Source organism: Sceloporus occidentalis, unplaced genomic scaffold (assembly GCF_023333645.1).
Source record: "Sceloporus occidentalis isolate IW3139 unplaced genomic scaffold, rSceOcc1.0.p SCAF_1, whole genome shotgun sequence".
Lineage (NCBI taxonomy): Eukaryota > Metazoa > Chordata > Lepidosauria > Squamata > Phrynosomatidae > Sceloporus > Sceloporus occidentalis.
This window is the reverse complement of record NW_028316981.1, coordinates 206,989,466-207,014,982: the sequence shown is the minus strand read 5'-3', so window position 1 is coordinate 207,014,982 and position 25,517 is coordinate 206,989,466. Positions and strand designations below refer to the sequence as shown.

The window sequence follows — 25,517 nt, the reverse complement described above, 5'->3', positions numbered from 1 at the left end:
GCTGTTTGTTTAGGTTTCACCCCCTTCTGTTTGTCTGGTCTTGGTGGTATATGATGCTTCAAGGGAAAGAAGAAAATCTACCATATTCTTTGACAAATTAAATTCTTCAATAAGAACCAATTTTTGTCAAGTAACACAAGGCTTAAGTCCTGAGGAACAAATAGCCAATGAAAATAAAGACATTAAAAATGCCCAGAGAGCTAAAAGATATTTTGGGCTAGAGCCCTGCTTAGCCAAAGTATCAGGTAATAATGGTGAATCAACAAATGGCACTTGTACTGCGTCCATCACTTATAAGCTTTCAAGGTGTTTGCTGTTGTTCAGTCTGAACAACATGTTGCTAAGAAAAGAGGAAGCTGCTCTACTACACCTGTTAAGACTATCCGTCTACCTACATTTCTGCCTCTGAGCTTGCTTTCTGTGCCTTCCCTATTGTGCCTAAACATTTCATGTATACACTTTCACTCTGGATTTTGGTCTTGAATCTTCTAGTGAACATTATAACAGCACTCATATCCTCTAACTCTGAATAGGAAATAAATCCACCCATATTTTCTGTATCCAAAAAATAAAAGAAATAAGAGATGAAGCCTCTACCATTGCTGGTGTTACCAAGTTATGCCATACAGAACATGTATCAAGTTCTGTTCCAAAACCAAGTAATGACTTGTTCCCACAGTTGTTCTAAGGAGGTAATATTAGTATTTTACCTTGGTGCAAAGTCATAGTTCCTGCCTGAAGTGTATCAGATCCCTCTTTTATCACTGCTCAGAAGGAGCCTAGTGGTTCAGCATATGCCACTGCATTCAATACGACTGAACAGGGAAAAACTGATCAGATCCTTCATCAACTAGATGCTGCATGTCAGCAATACCTCTAATTTACAGAAGATTCTGTTATGAATGTTATGGTATACATAGAGGCATATGCTTTGATGGGCTACCAAAAGGAAAAAGACACTATAGAAGAGCAAGTGTCTGGGAATGTACTTTTACTAGGTGGAAGCAACAAAGTATTATAGATAGCAAGAAACAAACAAACAAAAGCAGACAATATATGATTTAGATTGCTTTCTTGTCCTAAATAAATGAATAAATTCTGTTATTATTTCATTATGTCCCACTGGTTTTAAGTCTGAATGTAGAAAATAAGCATTGAAAGCCTGCCAGTGGCTAACATTTATAGTTCAGTTCCTGGAAGATAGTTTAAGTAACCTAGAATTCTAGTAAAAAAAAAAGAATAGGATAGATCTAGAACTATCAGGCTTGACAGCAGGGTGCAGATTAATAGTCCAGATTGAAGACAGCAATTCAAAGAAAGCAGAAGGCTGAGCCATGAGTACTGCAGAGAGTAAAAATCTGACATTTTATTGGGGCTGAGCTCTCCAGAAGCTGAAATCCTGTCTGAAAATTTAAAATGTTGATATTACTGTTTGTGAAAACAACATTACAAACCAGCGCGATGTATTATTTATGATTGTTTAGCTGTGGCAAATATTTTAAAAATTTACTTGAAATAGTTCTCTATACAGTACTTTTAATTTAGGAATGAATTTAACAATGGCCCAGTACAGGACACATCATCAACACGGCGTGTGGATGCACACTCACCCAAAATGGTGCCAGGAGAGCGTGGAGCATGCGGATGCTCCGCACTCCCCAGCCCTAATTTCGGCCCCAGGCCACCGCTAAAAGGCAATCTGTACTGGGTCAATGGCAGCTGATTAAGCTCTGATGTATAAATGGTGAATATTTAGTATATATGGCTTTGTTGTATTGCATAAGCTTACCACCACTGATTTGTAATTTTTTATTGCTTAGGAGCACCAGGGAAAAAAAGAGTTGTCATTTTTGTGGATGATCTAAACATGCCTAAATTGGATCGTTATGGCTCTCAGCCCCCTATTGAGCTACTTAGACAATACCAGGACTTTGGAGGGTTCTATGACAGAGAGAAACTGTTTTGGAAGGAAATACATGTAAGCCTACTTTCAGTTTACCTGTGTCTTGGAATGTTATAATCTCACTACTACCGTGTGATGTAAGCAAACCAGAAATAAGGTTAATTGGCCCCTAAAAGCTAAAATATTATCCTTTATGTGACAAGTGCTCAGGTATTTTATACATCCAAACCAATACCTTCATCCCATTTCACACAATATAATAAAGTAACAATATAGAAGCTGTTTTAAATACAATGTGGAAGATTCCCCTATGCTGAAAGCTGTTCATTTGGACAGCTCACAAGTGGAACTGGTGGGTCTTTTTAAAAGCAACAGAGTAATAAAATTTGCCTTTACTTGTACATGAAAAGACTTCCAGATTATACTCTGTTGCATTATTGTACAATAGAACTTACAGTAGATAATAGGGAGAAATGAGGGCTGTGACTTATGGGAATGCGAATATTGAGCCTTCAGTGACTGTGAAACATCCTGTTTACATTTACATCTCAGGCTTTCTTTGGGAATATGAGCAAATCTTACATGATTTTTTCCCTTTGGGTATGAGGTGTTCAGATATAACATTAGCGGGGAGAATTAGTATGTCTGAAGGTAAAATATGACAGTGAGAGGTAATAACCACTTGTTTCACACTCTTCTTGTTCAGATCACACCCCCCTGGACACAAGAGATGTGATAACTATTTAACCACTGTATATTGATATGGAAGTGACTGGAAATTTTCATTATATGAATGCATATTCCAAATATAGTGAAAAGGTTGTTGTTAAAAACTGGAGTGAAAATATAATGTATGTGACAAATTCAAGAAGGTGAAATATTAGATTGGAGAGTGATGTGTATGACAAAAGAAAGCCCCTTATGATGTCTTAATTTTACAGCATTCATTAGTTAGGATCTGAATCTGCTGAACCTCATTGTTATGTAGGAATGTCAGAGTGAAAACTAGAGAGGTTTCTTGTACGTTTGATGGTCATGTAAATGGCCATGATCCGACGAGCAAAGGGCAGTGCAGAGCCATCCGCTACCCACCATCTGTTTTGCCCTTAATTCACCTGTAATGTTATCTTCCTCTTTTCACACTTGTTGTCTTTTCCAGTGAGTCATGTTATCTCATGATACATCCAAAGTATGATCCCCTTGGTTTGGTCATTTTGGTTTCCAGGGAGACTTCAGGCTTGATTTGCTCTAGGAATCATTTATTGGTCATTTTGGCAGTTCATGGTATCAGTAGAACTCTTCTCCAGCTCTACATTTCTAATGAGTTTATTTACACTTGAAAAATTTATCTGGTCCCTCAAGTGTGAAAATATATCATTGAGTACCAAAGACAGGCTCATCCATGCCATAGTATTTTTAATTTCTATATATGGTTGCTAAAGCTGAACAGTGAAGAAAGCTGACAGGAAGAGAATCAACTGCCTCAGCTGGGCCACACCTGGAATACTGTGTCCAGTTCTAGGCACCACAATTCAAAAAGCATGTTGACAAGCTGGAGCATGTCCAGAGGAGGGCAACCAAAATGGTGAAACTTTTGGAAATCATGCCGTATGAGGAGTGAAATAGGGAGCTGGGTATGTTTAGCCTGGAGAAGAGAAGGTTAAGAGGTGATATGATAGCCCTGTTTGAAGGAATATCATACTGAGGATGGAGCAAGATCCAGAGAACAGGACCCAGAACAAAGGATTCAAACTACAGAAAAAGAGAGTCAACATCAACATTAGGAAGAACCTCCTGACAATAAGAGCTGTTTGACACTGGAATACGCTGTCCCAGAGTGTGGTGGGGTCTTCTTTGGAGGTTTTTAAACAAAGGCTGGATGGCCATCTTTTGGGGGGTACTTTGATTATGTATTCCTGCATGGCAGGGGGTTGGACTGGATGGCCCTTGTGGTCTCTTCCAGCTCTATGATTCATTTGAAATGTGGTGTTGGAGAAGAGTCCTACAGATACCATGGTCTGCCAAATTGACCAGTCCTTTTTCTGTTAATCCATTAAAGGTAAAGGAGCCCTCTCCAATTTTCGTTATGGCAACCCTGCTGCTATGTAATCACTGCAAGAGACAATCCATTAGAGAACAGCAGCATTCTGATTAAGATTCTCTTGGCACAATCAAAATGTAAAGAGTTGTTTATGTGCACTTTGAGTTTCCTGGAAATTTCCTTCCACCTGAGGGCCATGGATGACATAGAATTTGTAGAATGAGATGAACCTGAAGACAGCACTGATATTTTTAGCCTTAGTTGAGCTATCTTAATTTTTATAATGTATATAATTTTATAATTGCACTTCAATTACAAAGTAAAATTAGGAATAGGGAGTCAGTCATGTTAGGTGAGCAGCAGGTTGTTAAAAATCCAGATGTTTCAACATAAGAAACTGGATATTATAGGCTTAAAGACATTACTGAGTATTATGTTCTGACACAAATTTTCTGTGATCTTTTCCCTTTAGGATGTAACTATTTGTTCAGCCTGTGCACCTCCAGGTGGTGGACGTAATCCAGTTACACCACGTTTCATAAGACACTTTGCCATGCTGTGTCTTCCAACACCCTCTGAGCATAGCCTTAAACAAATTTTTGAGGTCAGTAACAACATTGTCATAGTTACAAGGGACAAAAAATAGATTCTTCTTACACTGTCATAGCACATTGCTCTGTGCTGCTGGGCTTAGATTCTTAGTAGCACATGTCACTTTCTGAACTGTTCAAAGTTTTTGATGTGCATTTATGCTTTTTACTGAAGATTGGCAGTAATTGTTCCCAATCAGTTTCAGTGCACTTTCATGCAGCTCTATAGAGACATGATTATTAATTCTCTGTCACTGAAGGATTAGCCATCAATAACTTTCCAAAACATATTTCAATTAATTTCTTATTCATATATTTTTATATGTCACCTTAATAGTTCAATTGGTATATACTTTCCCATAAGCAAATTCCATTGTGTTCAGTGAGAAGTCAGTTTTCTTCAACCCAATTTTATAAATTTAAATTTAAATTAAGTTAGTGGTTAGCAACTATATTTGCCAGTAGGGGAGAAAACAGGTCTCTTTTCATTTTCACATACATGAATGAAAACTAAATCTCTAGAATGACATGTGTACTTTGTGGTAAAGGTGTGTGTGTGTGTGTGTGTGTGTGTGTGTGTGTGTGTGTGTGTTGGAAGGCGGGATCTGCAGGAGATGCCTTTCTGTTAATTTCTTTTCCAAACATTTCCAAACATGAAGACACTGATCTCAGCTAAAAGTTCAGCTTTCTTTACAAAAGAGTACCCAGGTGAGTGTGGGGACAGACATAGCTGTCTCTAAGTTTGATTTGGCTGAAGGCATCTCTGTTACCTACCTCGGAATTAACTAATGTGGATATAAATTACTATAGGCTCTGATGCACACTGAAGCAAGTACTCCATGCCCCAGTACATATCATGCTAAAAAATATTTCTTCTTCTGAAATGATGATGATGATGAAGAAGAAAGCCTTTCCTTAGAGGAATATTACATATATATAATTGCAGGTGTTGGTACATAACAGAATACTGATCTAGGCATGGCTGCCTTAGGTTCAAATTGACTCAGTCTTTTGACATTGTTAAAAGAATTACTGGAAGCTTTCAGTGGCTTGAGGATGTGGAGAAATTTTCTGGATATGTGACAGGGCACTCATATGCACCAAGTAGTTCAATAAATGAAGCAGTTGCCTTGTACAAACACGGTTCTTTTTACTTTACTTTACTTTTCCTTCCTTTCTTTCAATTTTTGGGGGCTTTTGATTTTATAGTGCTTGAAGAAGAGAGAGGGAGGGAAAACATTTAATTTTACGTTACATTTAAATATCTTTTGTGTCATTTTCCTTTGGTGCAGGCTATTTTAAAAGGGTTTTTGGCTGAGTTTTCTCAAGCAGTAAAGCAGACTGCGAAAAGCATAGTGGAAGCTGCTGTTGAAATATACCAAAGAATGAGCATTGATCTTCTCCCAACACCAGCAAAATCCCATTATGTGTTTAATTTACGTGATTTGTCAAAATGTGTGCAAGGTAAGGTGTATGCTTTCTGTATGGAACATTTTGTGTTCCAGGTTTGTGCTCACATTTTCAGTAATTCTTTTTGTCTAATAATTTCTCACTAGCCATCATGCAATTCCTAATTTCAGTATTACATGTTTTATACACCAGTGCCATGTCTGCATACATATTTGACCTTTAAATAACATTATTTAAGATGCTATGAAGAAATACTACATTATATAGTTTTTGTTTTATTATAAACTTTTAAATAAAGAAAAAGTGGGCTAAGAAATTAGGAAAATATGTTTGACAGGAGAATAGACAGGGGAATAATTTTGAAACAGAGGAGGAAATCCATTGCCGAATCAATGCCATATGTAGCCCATGAAGTTTTAGAATTTAGGGTAACCCTTTGGTCACATCTAGGATGAGTTCCGTTTCTATGAATTATTATTTGTTTATTTTAGTTCTAAGCTAAACCCTACCAGAAAGAGAGGGACTGCATTAGAGGAAAAGACAATAATGTTTGCTAAGATAGTAGGAAAAGAGGTGACCACATTGCAGTCAAAAGAAGCCACAGTCCTGAGTCTGTAAGATTTGAACAGGGCAATTGATTATAGGGTGACTTGGAGGATTCTCATTCATAGGTTCACAATATGTCAAAGCCAACTTGACAGCAGTTAACAACAACTTCATCCCAGAAGGATCAGAGCCTGCTATTAATAATTTCTAGTCAATAGTAACTGGGCATGAGATTGCTATAGCTGGCAGTTGCCTGTCAATAAGAGTAATTGAGCTCTTCTTCAAGTAGCCCCTTTGTCTTTTTTATTATTATTATTTTGGCACTCTATGCTTTAATAAATGAATTGTGGATCTCTAAAGGAACAGGATGGCAGTGCACACTAAAACAATAGTGGCATCATTTTATTTGATAATAAAATAATTATTTGATATGTGGCCAACTTTTGGAATTCTTAGTTGCAGGAATATCTGCAATACATTACCATAGCAGCACAGTTTTACTGCTAGTTATAGCTATCCATTTTAAGTGTACATAGGAAATCAAATCTCATGCTTCATAGCATAAAGTGATTGCTTTACAGAGTCCACTTGGATCTTTTTCTTAGTCTACAATATTATGCAACAGGTTTAGTTAATATGGATGTAAGTCTTTTTAGAAGTTTTCCTTGTGTTGAAGACAGGATATTAAATTGAATGAACAAAATTTCATCTAACTTTTTCATATATTTGTCTCCATATTCCACCACCTTCATTGTAAAGCACAGACATAGTATTTGATAGCCATATGTTAGGCTGGAATTGCAATAGCCATACATAATGAGAGAAAATTACAAACTCTTTACATAATATACATTCCGTTGCTTAGTTAGTGCTTGTTGTCATCTGGTACGTAGCTATATTTATATTTGGTATCAATGCATTTTTCTGATTCTTTTTGCATTCAACATGTAATATAAAAACCATTCCAGTCCTTTTGCTGTTTATCTATTTAGCTAAACCATTTATACCTAGTGTTTCTTCCAGGAAGCTTGAGGCTTCCATTGTCTGTACTGCATGTGTGAATAGGTTTACCTCAGGATTTATCATACCAGTCTGCTGTCCCACCAAAATCCTTTTAGTTTAAGAATGGAAGCATACCTGTTTGGCAATATTTCTTATCACACTTTCCCCCACAATAGTGCTTTGGCAATCAATTATTGCGTAATCTGTTTTCCACTTTTCCAAAATCCATCTTCTGTTTAGTAGACAAGTAGTCATGGCAGCCAACCACCCTCTAATGCTGACAGCAGCCAGCTTCAAGAGGGTGTTGGCATCTGGGATCACTTGCCCTCCTGCTTCCTCCTGAAGTATGGGGCTGCTTTGCAATTTGATTTAGATGCTTGGGGCATTTTCATAGTTCAATGTTGTTCCCTAGGCTATTTAACATACATGAAACCACTAGGAGAGGTCATCCGGCATTTTGGGGTGCAGTACTGCCAATAGACAGGTGACACTCAACACTACTGCTCCTTTCCACCTTAATCCAAGGAGGCTGTCCTGGTTCTAAACCAGTGTCTGTCATCAGTAAAGAACTGGATGAGAGCAAACAAGTTGAAACTTAATCCAGAAAAGACAGAGGTGTTCCTTGTCATTTGGAAGGCAGATCAGGGAATAGGGATATAGCCTGTGTTAGATGGAGTTACACTCCCCCTGAAAACACAGGTTCGTAGTTTGGGGATACTCTTGGATTTAGCTTTCAACCTGGAGACCCAGGTCTCTGCAGTGACCAGGAGTGCTATTGCACATTTAAAACTTGTGCACCCTGTGCCCATTCCTTGAAATGCCAGATTTGGTCATGGTGGTACATGCCTTGGTTACGTCCCGTTGGACTACTGTAACATGCGCTACTTTGGGCTGCCTTTGAAGAGTGTTCAGAAACTTCAACTGGTCCAAAGAGCTGCAGCCAGGATGTTAAATGGGGCAGGTTACAGAGACCACACAACTCCCCTCTTGAAAAAGCCCCACTGGCTGCCAGTTTGTTTCCAGGCACAATTCAAAGTGCTGGTTATGACTTATAAAGCCCTATTTGAACACCAGCCATGGGGCATTTTCAACTAATCTGTTGAGGCAATTGACTTTTCTGGGGCATCTTTTTCATCACTTCATATTCAGAGGTATGGGAGATTGAGGAATTGGGATGTATGAAAAAGGATGTGGGACTATATGCAATTATGTGCTATTTTTCCCATCCCACTTTCAGCATCATCACTGTCATTTTTGTTGTTCTTGTTAAAATGCATAATTAAAAATGGGTACGTGTCCAAAAATGACAACCCCATGTTTTAGCAGTATTGCATGCATGTTACCTACTGCAGATTTAAAAATAATGATATCACCAGTTGTTACATGGTTGTCGTCAGACCCGTAGTTAGGCTCGGTAGGGTGGAGTGTTCACATGTCCCTGAGTCCTACGCCATCTTGGCGCACTGCCGTTTGGGGCTCCCCTTTGGCTGGGCCCCCCGAGGTGGTGCCCCAGTTGCCCCAGCCTAGCTATGGGCCTGGCTGTCGTGTTGTCTTCAAACAATTTCTGACTTATGGCAACCCTAAGGTGACCCTATCAGAAGTCTTTTGGGGGACAAGATTTGCTTGAAGGAGAGTTGCTTTGTCTACCTTGGAAGCTGAGAGGGAGTGACATGTCTAAAGTCTCGCAATGAGTTTCCATGGCTGAGTGGGGATTCAACCCCTGGTCTCCAGAGTCATGCTCTAACACTCAAACCACTACACTAGGCTTCATCTCAGTTGTTACATTACTTTGTAAAAAATAAATAAGTTTATGGCCTTATGCCATAAAATGACACGCTACAGGTAATGTTGTTCCCTGTGATACAGTCCTCCTTGGTTCTGGTCCTGCTGTTTACTGATATGTTTTAATAGCTTTGTCTTTTTAATTATGTTTTGTATTATATATTATTCACCATTTAGAGCAGTGATTCCCAAACTTTGGTCCTCCAGGTATTTTGGACTTCAGCTCTCAGAATTCCTGACTGTTGGTCAAGTTGGCTGGAGCTTCTGGCTGGAAGACCAATGTTTGGGAACCACTGAGTTAGAGAAGAAGCAGCTTAGAAATATTTTAAAATAAATACAGAAATAAAGAAGTGTGGATTAAACTTTGAAGTATTTTTAAGGATTTTGATTTTTTGAAATATTTATATTAATTTATTTTGTAAATCACAGCCTCTGTCATATATTTTCTACACAGGTATATTGCAATGTGACCCTGTGTCAGTTCGAGACCAGGCACAGATATTCAGACTATTCTGTCATGAATGCCAAAGAGTTTTTCATGATCGACTCATCTGTAGCGAAGATAAACAATACTTCTATTCAATGTTATCTGACATGGCCAGTAAGAATTCTTACATTACTAAAATATATATTACAGTTACTATGCAAGTGATATGTACACACACAGTCAGCTAGCATAACTTTTCAATTTATTTTATTTTATAGGCAAACATTTCAGTGTTTCAGTTGACCCAGATTCATTTGTGCAGAAACCAATATTATTTGGGGACTATATAAAGGTAGGTGTTTGATCTAATGCAAAACTGTATAGAATGGTTCTTATATGATTTAACTTTTACATAATCTTGTTCTTATTCCTGAGATATGAAGATAAAATATAAATAACTTTTAAAAGCAACTAATTTCTTTAGTTTAACTAGTAAAAAAGAGAACAGAGGAAAATCAAGAGTGATATTTTTAAAAAGTATTTAATTAAATTATTCAGCTTTAAACTCATTATATTTGAAATGAGGAAAATAAAAAAATGACATACTAAAACAGGGGTAGGCAACCTGCGGCCCGGCGAGGCCTTGGGACCAGCTCCAGACCGGTCCTGCCGCCGTTTGCCGCCGGGGCCTTTGGCCTCTCGCGCGCAGGGGCAAGAGGGGCAATTGTCTATAGATGCCTCAGAAACATGCATTTATATTTTAAAAATTTTAAAAATCAGCATTTTTTTTGCGTGTCCTCCACTTTTTTTAAAAAAGTGTCCACCATTTGAAAATTTTGTCCTACATTTGTCCCGGTTTATTTATTTATTTAAATTTTTTAAAAATTATTTAATTATTTATCTTTTGGCTTCGGCCCCCCAGTTGTCTGAGGGACAGCAACCTGGCCCCCGGCTCAAAAATGTTGCCTACCCCTGTACTAAAGGGTGGCCTTTTTATGACCATATTTTGGTTCTTATCTCTGATATTTAAAAAAACCAAATCTTGAGCATTATATTAAAAATAATCTAATAACCAAAACATGTATCTCACTACAAATATATCAATGGAGATTTTATTACATTGATAGCAAACAGGGTTTAGCATGAAGACAGCTTTTAAAAAAAACATACACACACACACACACTCACACACACACTTTCCTTTCATCTGGTTTTCTTTATCAAGCAGAAGTCTGACACTTTCAGGACTAATACAGACTCTTCATATTTTACCCTGAGTTTCTTTATGGAAAAGTGGATTCTGTTTTAAAGAAAGCAGTGGTGATGCTTTCCCCCCAGTTTGTCTATGGGTAATGCATAGTTACCCCATGTCTAGAACCTCATGTTTGACTCAGTAGAAAAGCTAAAACAAAGGCACATATTAATGCAGAAAATATATTTAAAAGAAAGAATCATGAAGGTGCGCTGGAAATACTGTATTTCATTGAAGCCCAAAATATCTGATGTCAAAGATTTCCTCAGGGAGAACTGAAATTATTTGTCTAAAATTGGGGTGCGTCAAACAGTCATGCACTAAATTTAACAGTCTCTAACATACCTAGAGAAATTCCATTAATTTCAGTTTTCCTTAAGGAGGAGAGTAGATATGCTTTCACAACAGTCTCTTTGCACCCTGAAGACTAACAAGTTGATTTTCGGCCATAAGGTTTTATGTATTCAAGCCCATTTCATCAAATGCATTGGTCCTCTGTAAATGGTACTTTTTTCTGTTTAACACTGAGGTGCTGTCTCTTTTTTGGTAACAAAAAATCTTGAACCGCCTCAAGAAGTGTAAGGCCTCAACTAGAAGTTGTAAATGAAGCGTGAATATGAGTAGTACTGAGAGCACCGTCATCAGCTGAATAAAGGAATGGCCAGTCTGAAGTAAGAAATTTATTCAACTGGTCAGTTTCCTCTGTTAGGCTCTGGAGCAAGTGTGTGCTGCTGGCGATGGCCAACTTAACTGGCTTCACTTCTAGAACTTCAGCAATCGGCTCTAGTATTGGGATGTCAGTCATAAATAGTGGAGGCAGCTAGTCCAGACTGATAAAAAAAATCACAAAATTCTTTATGTTGATGCCTTTACTGAGGAGATGGAACATTCTAAAATTTCAGTGCTGGTTAGATTGCAAGGAACTGTCATATTCAGGAATAAGTTCTGAACCAAATTCAGAGCTAACAGGTCAAATAAATGCAGAAAGCCAACAGCAGACCAGCAGATGGCCATGGCACAGGCATATGGACCAAACATGTTGATGTTTTTTTCCTGCTTCCTTGCATTGAAATATTTCCTAGAGCAATCTCCAAAGCCTTAACAGATAAACCTCTGTAAATCTGTTTGCTAGATATTGATTTACATAAATGACTCCTATGTTCCTTAAAGTGTATTCCCTCATACTTAGGTTCGACAAAGGGAAATTCCTCAGTATTAAGTGATTTGCCATCCTTAGAACAATTAATCATTCAAATTATGATAACTTAACATTACTATTCTGTTAGTCACAGAAAGGGTGGAAGTTACCCCAGTAACTCTCATTAGATGTGCTGCTTAGAAAAGCAGCTATCAGTATTATACATGATTTATGACAAGAAAAACAAGGCACATTTGCCAGAATATTTATAATTGCTAGCATTCCCAAAGAATAGAACTTGAGGTGGAGCTATTAGATTGCAAAGCATTTAACAATCTGTAAGCCAATTGCCCCCAACAAGCTGGGTACTCATTTTACCAACCCTCGGACCCAAGGATGGAAGGCTGAGTCAACCTTGGAGCCCCTGGGATCGAACTCACAATCTTGTGTCTTCAGTTATTATCATTATCATTATTATAAACTTCCGGCGCGGTTTTCAGCTTCTGCTGATAGCCGCATATATTGCACCCGTGTATGACGTGGATACACTGTATCTAAAAAGGCACAACACAAAATAAAAAGTGGATAGGGAGGACAGATGGAAAAAAAGCAAGAAGTCTTTCAACAGGGCTGGTAGAATTCTCTGGCTTCTTAGCTTACATTTCTACAACATCTTTTTAGGATAACATTTAATTTCTTTTTTCTCTCAATATTTCCATTTAGATCGGAGTTGAGAAAGCTGATCGACTTTATGAAGAGCTACCTGACATGGAAAGGATTATGGGAGTTTTACAAGACTATCTGGATGATTACAACATAGTAACCTCTAAAGAAGTAAAGCTGGTATTCTTCCAAGATGCCATTGAACATGTTTCAAGGTAAATACTTTCACTTCCATTAGAGAACTTTAGAAGGATCTATCCTATCCCACTATGTGCAGTGAGGAGTAGCTGCCAAGTAGATGAATTTCTTGAAGGGGAATAGCAAACAAGGTGTTACTCAATGGGATTCTTAATCATGTTCAAAATGGATGATATTTTGAAATTCCTCCTGGACAGAAGGTTGAAATGTACATGTCCTGGAAAAGAGGACATCTGGTCTAATTGTTTATTTGCAAATGAATTAAATATTACAAAAATACTTGCATTCTCTCATCATATAAGAAGCCAAACCTGAGTAGTACTGCTCCTGAAACCTTTCATTGATCAGCGAAGCAAGGAGCAGCTTTGTATGATGTGGTTATTCAAATACAGACTTTAACTGACTTATGAAATATCCATACATTGCACTTGGGGGGGGGGGGGGTATTTTGTAATCTGGATTTGTATATGCCTATTATATTTATATACCTATGAGGCCAGAGGTTTATATCACTTTTTGGTAAATTATACCTGATAAATTACATAGCAACAGCCTGATATCTTCTTTCCTTGTGAAAAGAAGGGCGTGGTGGGGAAAGATATGTAATGTTTCACCGTCTACCATTCCTCTTCTCCAGCTAAGCAGCTTTTTCACTCTCAGGATTTCCAAATACAAATTTGGGAAGTCAAAGAGATGTGCCATGATGAAGCAGCCGGCATATGTAGTTTTAAGCTCTAATAGACAAGCAGAAATGCCTGTTTGACTGAATGCCATTATTCTTTTGCTCAAGCACAGTACTGGAAAAGGAAAATTCTTCTTTGTTTAATGCTGTATTTGGCCTCATTGCAATTGTTAACCCCAACTAGAGCATACCCGACAATAACTTGATAAGTCAACATTTATGAAATTTTTAGTCTGTTTCTACAGCCGGAGACTTAAGTTATCTGCAAAAGACTACATATTCAAAAACATATTGAAAAGTGGATTTCTAGAATGAAAGAAACCCATTATTTGAACCTCTTATAGTGATATGTTTCTATACTGATTTAAATGGAGGTATGTATCATTAGCCTTCCAAAAGTTTCCATCCTGTTTGTGGCCAAAGAAACTGGAAGCACTTCACCAAATTTATTTATTTAGAAACAGAGGAATTGTGTGGTGTTGGAGAGTACGATTAACAGCATCTGCCTTTCCTATGTTGTCCAACCCCCCCCCCCCTTGCTTAACACTATACCAGAAGATGAGAAAGATAGTGTAAAAAGCTCTGTACTTTTATGAATTTTAAAGAGTTCAGATTTATGTACAATTTTCTTTACAGAATTGCTCGGATGATTCGCCAAGAGAGAGGAAATGCTCTGCTTGTTGGAGTTGGAGGCACAGGCAAGCAGTCGCTAACTAGACTTGCCTCTCATATATGTGGATATAAATGTTTTCAAATAGAACTAAGCCGTGGTTATAATTATGACAGTTTTCATGAAGACCTTAGGAAGCTATATAAAATGGCAGGGGTGGAAGACAAAGATATGGTTTTCCTTTTCACAGATACACAGGTATGAATAGCTGAGATGAAATTGTAATTCATTTTACAGTTAATAAAATGCTATGTGATTTATATCCCGTTGCTTATGCAACCAGAGTGCTTCGGAACATGAGCCATTGGTTCATTAAATAACTAAACTTCAAATAAATAGAAAATTGTCCTCAGGTACTATAGATGAACCATTTTAGTAATGTTTTGTTCTTTCCTAGTCTAGACTGCCCAACTTTATTCTTTCTGTACATTTTACAAGATTATTCTGAGTATCAAAAAATAAGCTCCTTGGGTATAACACTAGGTTTTGGATGACACTTAATAGTTAAATGAAATGGTTGTCACTGTTTATTGATCCTCTTTTGCTACAACACAAGTTTAGCAAATGATTAACGTATTGCTTCTCATGGATTTATGCTCACCAATCAGACAAATGTTCAGTGTAGCATTCTTTTAAAGACAAGTGCATCCATTCTATTACCTTCTAAAATGTATTTTTCCTAGATACATGGATGGATTTCACAGTGTTTAAATCTTTCAACGAGCTTGAACAAAATCCACATCTTATCCTAATCAGAGCAGAAGAGAGGCTCATTATGAAATGTGTAATCAGACTGCAAAGTCACACATCATCTAATTGTGTGTGATGAAATGGGTCGCATACAGTTATTAGTGAAGGAACTGAATAGCAAGGCCAACATTTTAGGAGTTAGTCATACAGAAAGAAAAATATTTGTCAGAATGCCATGTAGCAATATCCCTGCTGAATCCATACCACAAATTCTTACTGAAAAGTGGGGGTTTTGTATACACTTTAAAATCACCTTGGCATAAAGTTTAATCCTTTAACCCTATGTTGCAACCTACACACTAAAAGGAAGTGTATACAGCATAACACAGTGGCATGATCCTGCTTACTCAAAGTAGGCTAGATTGGGGGGGGGGGGACTCAAAGTAACATATTATTTACTTATGGCTCACCTTTCTCTTAGCATGGGAACCAATGGAACTTAAAATATGGTTAAAGATACATAGTCCAAAAGTTCAAAAAAACATTAAATAAACAATCCTATTAAAATATTTAAAACAGTTTAAAATATATTTAAAATGTAATAGAGGAATTAGTACAGCATCCTGTTAAAATATCCCTTTGCCACACCCATTTAAAAGATGAAAATTGCTACTCACAAAAAAGCATACTATCTGTTCATCCCTTTTGTTAAAGTGCAGAAATCTTAACATTCAGAACTCTTATCTAGTTATTTGCCTATATGCCTCATCTCATCCAATTATTCTTTCCTCTTTCTGCTCAGTCCAAAGCATTTGAAACAACAACAAACTGTGACAACTCAAAAAGGAAAAAAAATTGTTACAGCATAAATGTTTGTTTAGAAAGTCTACTCCACCCGATGAATGGAGTATTAACAAGAAGATAAGGCAAACTTGTGCTGTTCATATAATTTTTGTAAGGTATATCCTGACTTTTGTTAGCCAGAAATCTCAAAATGAATAACGCTAAAATCAGAGTAAGAATGCTATAATCTATACATGTCTGGCTAATAGTAAGCACTATTGTATTAAATTGGACTTACTCCCTGGGAAATATGTATGAGGCTGCAGCCTACATCAATAAAACAACAAAGAATGAATGCTATAAAATAGTTCAATAGTGCAGACAGCATGTCAGTGGGAAAAGAAACAGTAATTTAAAATAAAACAAAATCGCAGAAGCAGTAGGCAACATGTTTCCATTAAGCTATTAATTTATTAATTATTTAGGAAAATTTATGTTCCCTTTCATTTAAGAAACACACAGAGCACACTGCTGGCTATGTATGTCAATACAGTAAGTTCTAAGTATCTGCAAGGGTTTGGTTCCAGGACCAGTGGTGGATACCAAAATTAGTAGGTGTTCAAGTCCCATTATATACAATGGGGTATTAAATGGCAAAATCAAGGCCTGTTTTTTTTTTGAAGTGTGTGTGTGTGTGTGTGTGTAATTAAGCCATGGAACATTGAATGTGTGGATAAAGAATCTGTGGATATGGAGGGAGAACCTTCATGTGTATTCCTGCATGGCAGGAAGATGGGACTGGATGGCTCTTGAGGTTTCTTTCAGCAATATGATTCTATTACTGCATATATTCATATATGTCTAGAAATTTTAGGCAAAAATTGACCCCCAACAAACTGAGCCAACTTATCCACAGGTCAATGTAAGTATGTACTTCAACCCTTATTTAAAAATGAGCCATCTCCTGGTAAATGTCAAGAGCATAATCTGTCCTGGGAGTACTGACCACTCTCTATTATCTCATCCATCCAGTCTTTAGGGTGAGCACAAACAGTTATTCCTGCTTGAATTTTGTAAGTTCTTTGGCACTGTTTACCTTTGCTCCATCTTTTAGATCCTTTGTTACATGCCGATAAGTTTAACCCTTGACTTATCCACAGGTCATATCAAAATCCATAATTTTGTCCCAAAACCTGACCTCAATTTATGCATGAGGTTGACTTATAGCTGACTACATATGGTATTTTATGATTCTATGAACTATATCATATCAGTGTAACTTAGCTAGGATCCTGTGTACCCTAAGCAGCAAAGTTAAGTAGAAAAGAAATTATTTTAAAACAAATACAATTTTTCTTACGTTAAGTTTCTGATCATTTTTGGTTGTGTGTTGTTGTTTTTTAAAAAAAACTATATGTCTTGTTGTTTTGACATGTTTATAAAATCTATAGATTGTTGTAGAAGAATTTCTAGAAGATATAAACAATATTCTGAATTCTGGAGAGGTACCTAATCTTTTTGAAAAGGATGAACTGGAGTTTGTTATGGCAGCTACCCGTCCCAAAGCAAAAGAAGCAGGGATAGCAGAGGGCAACAGGGATGAGGTAAAACCTTGTAAATGTTATTTTAAATGCTTTGGTTGAGTTGTGTGTGTTTTTAAAAAACCACAGGTAATAACATGTAAATTATAGTATATAGTCTTAGCTGTGTCATACAATTATCAACTCCAAAAAGATGCGGAAATTATTTTTGATGTTGTTGCGGTTCTCAGGCAGAATTAAAGATTAATCACATAGGCTACAAAAATAGTTCATTAAGTCATCTAGACTGCTGCTTTTTCCTGTTTCCAAGAGTAAACAGTAAGTTAGTTTTCTGTACATTTTAGAAAACTGACAGTTTAATTATTGTCATGCTTTCCTCTTATACTTGAATTAACACTTGTGAATGCCACTTTCTTAGGTATTTCAGTACTTTATTAACCGAGTTCGCCAGAAACTACACATTGTTCTGTGCATGAGCCCTGTAGGAGATGCTTTCCGAGCACGGTGCCGAATGTTTCCATCACTTGTGAACTGCTGCACTATTGACTGGTTTGTACAGGTAACTAGCTTCAATTGAAGAGTTCTGCTGAAACAGGAAGATACAGTTCTTATATAACGTGTAACATGTAGGTTCTATCTTAATGAAAAGCTGATATAATTTTGCTAATATTGAAATAGTAATAATATTGGCTCTTGGCTTGTCTCTCAGTCCAAACTCTCTTTCTTTGCATCCTAGAATAAATAATATTTCTCCTATAATAAATTTAATATTTGCAGACTTTACCTAGAAGAATTTTATTAATACTATTTTAATATTTTTATTAATACTGTTTGTACTGTTTTTACTTCCCTTAAAATTACTCAGAACTTTACAAGTCCATCTAGTGACATAATCGGGAGGGTGCAGGGGTTGTGAACTGCACCAGGAGACACCCAAAATTGGGTTGACACTTTCAGGCAGGATGGGTGCATGTGTGCCCTGGCCAGATGCTCTGGCCCTGAACCTCCTCCCCAGGGAGAAAGCCCATGACAAAAAGAGCACAAGGGGTGCACATATGCCTGTCCTGTTTTGCTCTTGGAAGGCCGGATAAACTCTCAGTCCAGAGTCTCAACATTTCAAGCACTGAGAGAGTGCCCTTGCCATCTGCTCCAGCCCTGGGCTTCCCTTCCAGGGAGAAAGCTGAAGACTGGAGGGGCACATGCACACCCTTGCTGGCTGCTCTGACTTCAGGCTTTCTTCCAGGAGAGAAAGCCCAGGCCAGAGGAGCAGAAGGATCACATGCCATGGTGAACCTTGGAGGGCCAGCTTGCCCTCCAGCTGCTGCTGCCACCTCCCCATCCTCCCCCCCACTGGGTGACACTTGGCATGGGGACGCCAATGAGACCACCTCAGCATTTCACTTTATGACTATTTTTCTGCCTTTTGGATGTTTGGAGGTCTTACCAAATGTCCAGTCCTTCACTAGGACCAAACTGAAAGTTTTTATTCTGTAAGGGTTAAAGGTTGTCATCACCATAGCTTTGAAATGTCAAATGAAGCACCTGCCTTGATTTCCACATCATGTGAACATTAAGCATGTTCTACAGTTTCATATGCTGTGCTAACCAACAACTTATCCACATGCACATACACCTTTCCTTGCTAAAAGGATTGTGTTTTTTCTAAATAAAGCCTCATTGTTGCTCATTGTGAAAAATCAGGGTGTTAAGAGTGAAAACCAATTCAGCTAATCAACAGAATTGATCTTTTAGCTTAAACATACTAATGTTACTACCCCTTTGAAAGCTGCTCCAATTCTGATATAACAATTAATTTCAAGCAAAATGTTTGAGGCACTGGCTATAGTATGAGAGAAAGATGTTTCAGATAGCCTTTTTATCCTTTTTTCAGTGGCCCAGAGAAGCACTTCTTTCTGTATCAAGGACTTTTTTTATGAACGTTGACCTTGGAAGTGATCGCATGAAAGAGAAACTTTCCATAATGTGTGTAGACATTCACATGAGTGTGACAGAGATGGCAGAGCAATACTATGCTGAACTCCGGAGGCGCTACTATACGACACCCACTTCCTATTTAGAGTTAATCAATCTTTATTTGTCCATGCTAAATGAAAAAAGGAAGCAACTGGTTTCAGTAGGTTGAATTTCTTTACAAAAAGTTATGAACTATGTATAAAAATGTACTTTGTTTCACTCTCATATTATTTTTCTGGCTTTGTAGAAATAGTGTAAATGTTGCTTACTTTTTTTCCTATTAAGAAATGGGTTTAAAATGAGTTTTTTTCTCATCTAAAGGACATCCATAGGACAATATTTATTGTTGGTTTCTTGTACTTTCTGAATGACACCAACATTAATAGAACTTAAAATCATACAATGTAATTAGTTTTAGTGACACTACCTGCTAAATCAGATGCAAATACTTTGTTCCTCTCAGATATTTTGAGCTAGAGCTCTCACAATCCTGCATGGGTCTTCAGGAGTTGATGCTAAAAACATCTGGATATTCAGATGTCCCTACCCTTATGCTAGGAGTTGTAATGCAGCCATTCTTAATGAAGATATTGGTGGCTAGGAATATGCAGAGAGATAAATGTCATTTAGTTATATATTAGAAAGAGAACAATTGTAAGAAATGGAAATCTAGTTCATGATGCAGGGACTGTCTGCACATGCCAGAAGATCCATTTCCTCCCTAGACTTGCACCATCCTGTTTGGATGACACAGACCATTAGTCCTGGGCTTGAGATCAGGTGGATCAGGCAGACTGGATGTGGATCCAGTGGATTTGGCCTGATCCTGGAGGAAAGGGGTCTTAATACAGGTCAGTATGACCTGTTGTTTGCTGCAGAGTTTCTCTGAAACTCTGTCGAAAACCCAATGCAAACCAGACTGCCCACACATGCCTTACCTTACACCTCCACTGCAGCTAGTGAGAAGCCCCTCTGTTGCTATCTGAGATGTCAAAATGCAGCACCTGGCTGCACCCACGTGATCAGGCACCCCATCTCAACATTAGAGGTAGCGACAGTAGGTGTCCTCACTAGTTAAGTGGAGGAGTAAGGGGTGCATAGCGGTAACAGATCTGTGGTGCAGGGACAGGCAGACATATAAACACTTACCAGTACCTGTCCCTGCACCAGCCTGGTTGAGACTTGGCCCAGAAAAGCAGGGACCCAGTCTGTGTTTTCCTGGCCCATCTGCTCAGCCTCTAAGAAAACATGTAAATATTTAATCACTAGATTCTAGTTTTTGTCCCTAACACCTAATTTTTAGCATGTTCCATGAAACAGGAAGATCATTTTGAATAAGAGTGTGCATGGAAAAATGCATTATTTCCAAAATGTGTATATAATACTGAATGTTGACAAACAAAGCATACAGTTTGAAAATGTGTACATTTAAAGGTATGAAGAAAGAAGGCAATGTCTTTCCTGTCCCCCCAAAAAAATCTGCATAGAACCAGCACAGAACTCACTTGGGTATGGAAAAAGCCAACAGCTGCTTGCAGAAAAGACAGCTTACATGATGGGGGCATTTGTGTTTGCTTTTTCTACTTCAAATTGTGAAAACTGATGACACATCAGATGAGAAATAGGATGTACATGGGAGCGAGGGCCACGTCCATGAGCCTGCATGAGGAGTGCCATGTGCCCCTGCCAATTGTAACCTGCAAAACTAAGTGGCATGATGGTGAAAAGTAGTGTCACTTTCATATTAAAATGACAGATTCCTTTAAAGAGAGTGTATAATCTCTGCAAATGTTTTTTGCAGGTATATTTGTCCTGAGGGAAACCAAATACTAAATACTGGAAATGGAAAACAATGGAGATTGCCACATGGAGGAGCAAAGCAGATTGCTTCCGTCCTTAACCTGTCGTATTCTCATTCTCATTAAACAGTAATATTTGCTGTTTTTCAGGCTCGGGATCGTGTAAAGAATGGCTTAACCAAACTATTAGAGACTAATGAACTTGTTGATAACATGAAATTAGAGCTATCCGCTTTAGAGCCAGTCCTAAAGGAGAAATCAGTGGACGTGGAAGCTTTGATGGAAAAATTAGCAGTGGATCAAGAAAATGCAGATCAGGTACAAAGAATTACATGTTCTTGGTTATGAAACATTTTATTATTTAATTTTAATAGTTTTAACAGTACAACTCTATGCGATGCCCTGATACCATGCTGAGGTTGTCAGATTGCCTTTTACCACTCATCAAATCATAAGATGAAGCAATGAACTTAAAAATTAAAAATTAATTTGTCCATCAATCATATAGTGAGAGAGAATCAAAGCGGATAGGAAACAGATTGAGAAACAGATTTGTAGTTTTGTTTATACTTTTGATCCTAGTGAGCTTTTCCCTTGGCTGAATAGAAAACAGATCGTTTTTGCTGTTTTCTCATTCCATGTAAAGGACTCTGTGGGTACATCTGCACTGTAGAAATAATGCAGTTTGACACAACTTTAACTGCCATGGGAGCGTCCTACAGAATCCTGGGGTTTGTAGTTTTGTGAGGCTCCAGTACTCTTTGGCAGAGAAGGCTGAAGACCTTTTAAAACTACAGATTCCAGGATTCCATAGGATGGAGCATCAGCACTTAAAGTGATGTCAAACTGCTTTATTTCTGAAGTGCAGATGAACCCTATGTCTTCCCAATCTTCTGTGGCATGTTGGCGACTTTTTGGAAGTATAGGGGAAGTGGCACTTGTCAGGGCTGATGATAGTGGAATTGGTGAATACTACCTTGCTCCCACTTTTATATCAGTGACAGTGTTCTGTAGAATATGATTCAGAGATACTCTGAGAAGCAGAATAAAACTCTTGCTCTAACCCTATTAATTGTTAATAGCAGAAATATAAAAGATGGAGAAGTATATAAAAGAAAGAAAGTTGAAAAATGTAGTACTTCTGGAGGGGGTGTAAGTGATTTATATTGTGTGTGTGTGTATTATTTATGATAGGTTCGGCGAATTGTTCAAGAAGATGAAGCCATTGCAAAAGTAAAAGCAGAGGATACTCAGGCAATAGCAGATGATGCTCAGCGTGATTTGGATGAGGCCCTGCCAGCTTTAGAAGCTGCCAACAAAGCTCTTGATTCTTTAGATAAAGCAGATATTTCTGAAATTAGAGTTTTCACTAAACCACCTGATCTTGTCATGACAGTGATGGAAGCTATCTGTATTCTTCTAAATGCCAAGTAAGTAATTATACCTTTTATCTAAATTTCATCATTTATATTTATTTCCAGTTTTGATTTCATGTAAAGTGGGGCCCATTTTCAAAAGTTGTTTATTCCAGTATATCTTGATGTGAGTGAACTATTATAAATTCCCTCACCTTTACAAAAAGCACCCAGTGAGGTGAAGCTTGGATGAAGAAACCATGGGTATTACACTATCACTGTTCTGCTACTCAATATTACAGGATAGGGAGGAGAAGAAAATTTGGGACAACTGATTCAACAACAGCCACTATCTCCTATAACTTCTGGTTCTGGGCTAATTCTTAAATCTACTACCAAATATTATGAAAAATGGACTGTGTCTGTGTGTGTGCATGTGCGGAGTGGGAGGGGAAAGAGAGAGAGAAAGGAATTAGTAGGGGAAAGTAGAACAGTAAATATTTAAAAAATAAAAATAAAAGATTTCAATTGAATTGATGGCAAAGCTATTATAACAGTTTTGAAGTTTAGAAATAGTCAAAAGTCTCTAATGGTAAAATATTTTTCTTCAGACAGTAGTTGTGTCAGGTTTTCACTTCTCCCAAAAAATATGTTAGTTATTGTAGAACTAGGTAATTATATGGTTTGCTTCAGGCAAAATCAGATCCTAATCAATATCCCAAAAGATTTTAAAGTTATGCATCAGTAAGCAAATGGAAGTGGCCATATTTATATAAGGACAAATAATCCAGTTTTTGATATGAAACAAAATAACTAAGTTTTTAACCCTTTAAGGCTTTCCAAAGTGAGTTTCCGAGAGCAGCATAAAATTGGTAAATTATACTTTTCCTTGCCTAAGGAGAATAAATCGGGGAACATTGTAAAGGCCCAGCCAGGGCAACTGAACATTGAGGTTATACACCAATTGGGCTGAAGAGGAGACTGTGCCAAAGCTGCAGCTGACACGGAGGGGGAAATGTGACAATGTCAGGACAGGAATTGTCTTGAGTACCCAGCATCAAGAGACCCTTTGCACTTGAAGGAACTGTCTATTCTCCCACTTCTCTGTCATAGTTGTGGGAAGTAGAGAAAGGGGTATAGGTCATGGAGAACTAAGAGAATAATAGCTCCCTGCCAACGCCCCCCCCCCCCCAGCCTGGCCCTCCTTACAGCAGTTTCAATCCCATGAGATGGGCCAGTGCAGTGACCAGTGCAGAACCCCTCCTGTCCTCAGTCCATGTGCCTCCACTAAAGAGACTTGGCCTCCCAGGAAGATTGGCCCAACACAGTCTACCGCCTGAGATGCAGCAAAGAGCTACATCTTCTCCCCAAAGAAAGACTCATTATTTTGGCAAAGAAGCTCCATGCATGCCCCCCTACTTCATCTCTGGGTGTCAGATATGCTAGGTATGCCACTGTGTAATTATATTCATTCTCAGGCACCTGGTTGCTTTCTCGGAATAGCAGCTCAGTCCATAATTAATTATCACTCATCCATGATCAAATCATGATCTAATCATGGATGACATAGACAACCTAGGATGAATAACCACTATGAGGTCATATAAGTTTGCATAACTCTCAGTCATGCATATCTTTCATGAGATGATAACCATTGGGCTTGAAGTTGGCTCTATTCATCTTAACAACTGTTAGATCGTCTAGTAGTTATATGAGCAGTAATTGCTCCCCTTGCAGATAAATTTCTGTAGACCAAGACCATGACTAAACTAGTTATTAGCTGGTCATTCCTTGTAATCAGTTTTGTCAAGTCTGATCGTAACAAAACTTATCAGCTAGTTTTCACCAAACACTGGAAATTATATAACTATACCTGATGTGATTCAGCTAGAATGTTAGTACAGTCGGCCCTCCTTTTTCACGGGGGATCTGTTCTGGACCCCCTTGAGAAAACAGAGTTTCACCTATAATCAAGCCCCATTGCATGGGGGTGCATCATGGGTGCACACCCCATTCATTCTCACTCTGTTCGTCCCTTGCACGTAAGCGAGAGATGAAGGTCTGAAGACCGCGAGAACGGAGGGAGGACTGTATTAGCAACTTAAAGAGCTCTGGAATGGTAATTCTGGCAAGGTGTTGTGCAATTGTATCTAAGGATTACATGAAATCCATAGAAGTAAAAACCTAAAATTCAGTTTATCACAAATAATAATAATAATAATAATAATAATAATAATAATAATAATTTATTTATATCCTGCCCCTTTGAGGTCAATCAGGGCAGCTAGTTGAAATATTACACATCACAGCTCTGTTTCCTTCATAGGTTGCTCCCTATCTACCTCCTCAGGCAGCTGCCATTCATTGTTCATAACTTTAAATTTCTTCTCTTCTCTTCTCCATACTGAGATTATTTATACAGGCTGTAGATGTGCACAGCTTGACACATTTTGTCCTAATACTGATTTAAAAAAATGGAAATTTCAAAAATATATAAAACTATGCTTGTTGATAAATTCTCTGGTGTAGATGTTTCTAAATTCCACCACTTTTTAAAATCTTTCAGGCCTGACTGGGCAACAGCAAAACAGCTTCTGGGAGACTCCACTTTCCTGAAAAAGCTTTTAGAGTATGATAAAGAAAATATAAAGAGTCAAGTATTGCTTAAGCTTCAGAAATATATAAACAACCCTGATTTTGTGCCAGAAAAAGTGGAGAAAGTATCGAAGGCATGCAAGTCTATGTGTATGTGGGTGAGAGCTATGGATTTATATTCCCGAGTCGTAAAGGTTGTGGAGCCAAAAAGGCAGAAGCTAAATGCTGCACAGGTGTGTGTTTCCCCCAGAAATCATTCCTATGCTGATTAATTATTGAATGAAACCCCCTACTCAAATGCCTTTCATGCGAGACATTGGCCTGTTACAGACTGCCAAAATAAAGCTGCTTCGGGTCTCTTTGGAGGCATGCTGTTTAAATGATGCATTGCATCCTAAGAATCCAGAAGCTGCACCAAAGCTGCACTCCAGTGTTTAGGAATAGAGTGTGGCTTTGGCGCGACCTCCGGACTCTTA

At 37.9% G+C, this 25,517-nt stretch overlaps 1 protein-coding gene across 3 annotated transcripts in view; it reads left to right on the top strand.

Annotated features, from left to right (window-relative positions):
* Positions 1-25,517, top strand: part of LOC149323271 (dynein axonemal heavy chain 6-like) — a 187,108-nt gene that overhangs the window by 79,074 nt on the left and 82,517 nt on the right. For all 3 annotated transcript variants that reach the window (XM_089488669.1, XM_089488670.1, XM_089488671.1), the window contains 13 exons: positions 1,821-1,978; positions 4,417-4,548; positions 5,827-5,998; positions 9,729-9,875; positions 9,980-10,053; positions 12,815-12,969; positions 14,271-14,502; positions 17,229-17,381; positions 17,737-17,877; positions 19,210-19,452; positions 21,242-21,409; positions 22,286-22,521; positions 25,013-25,274. In XM_089488669.1, coding sequence (XP_089344795.1) covers positions 1,821-1,978; positions 4,417-4,548; positions 5,827-5,998; positions 9,729-9,875; positions 9,980-10,053; positions 12,815-12,969; positions 14,271-14,502; positions 17,229-17,381; positions 17,737-17,877; positions 19,210-19,452; positions 21,242-21,409; positions 22,286-22,521; positions 25,013-25,274 — 2,273 coding nt within the window. The remainder of the gene's footprint in view (positions 1-1,820; positions 1,979-4,416; positions 4,549-5,826; positions 5,999-9,728; positions 9,876-9,979; positions 10,054-12,814; positions 12,970-14,270; positions 14,503-17,228; positions 17,382-17,736; positions 17,878-19,209; positions 19,453-21,241; positions 21,410-22,285; positions 22,522-25,012; positions 25,275-25,517) is intronic.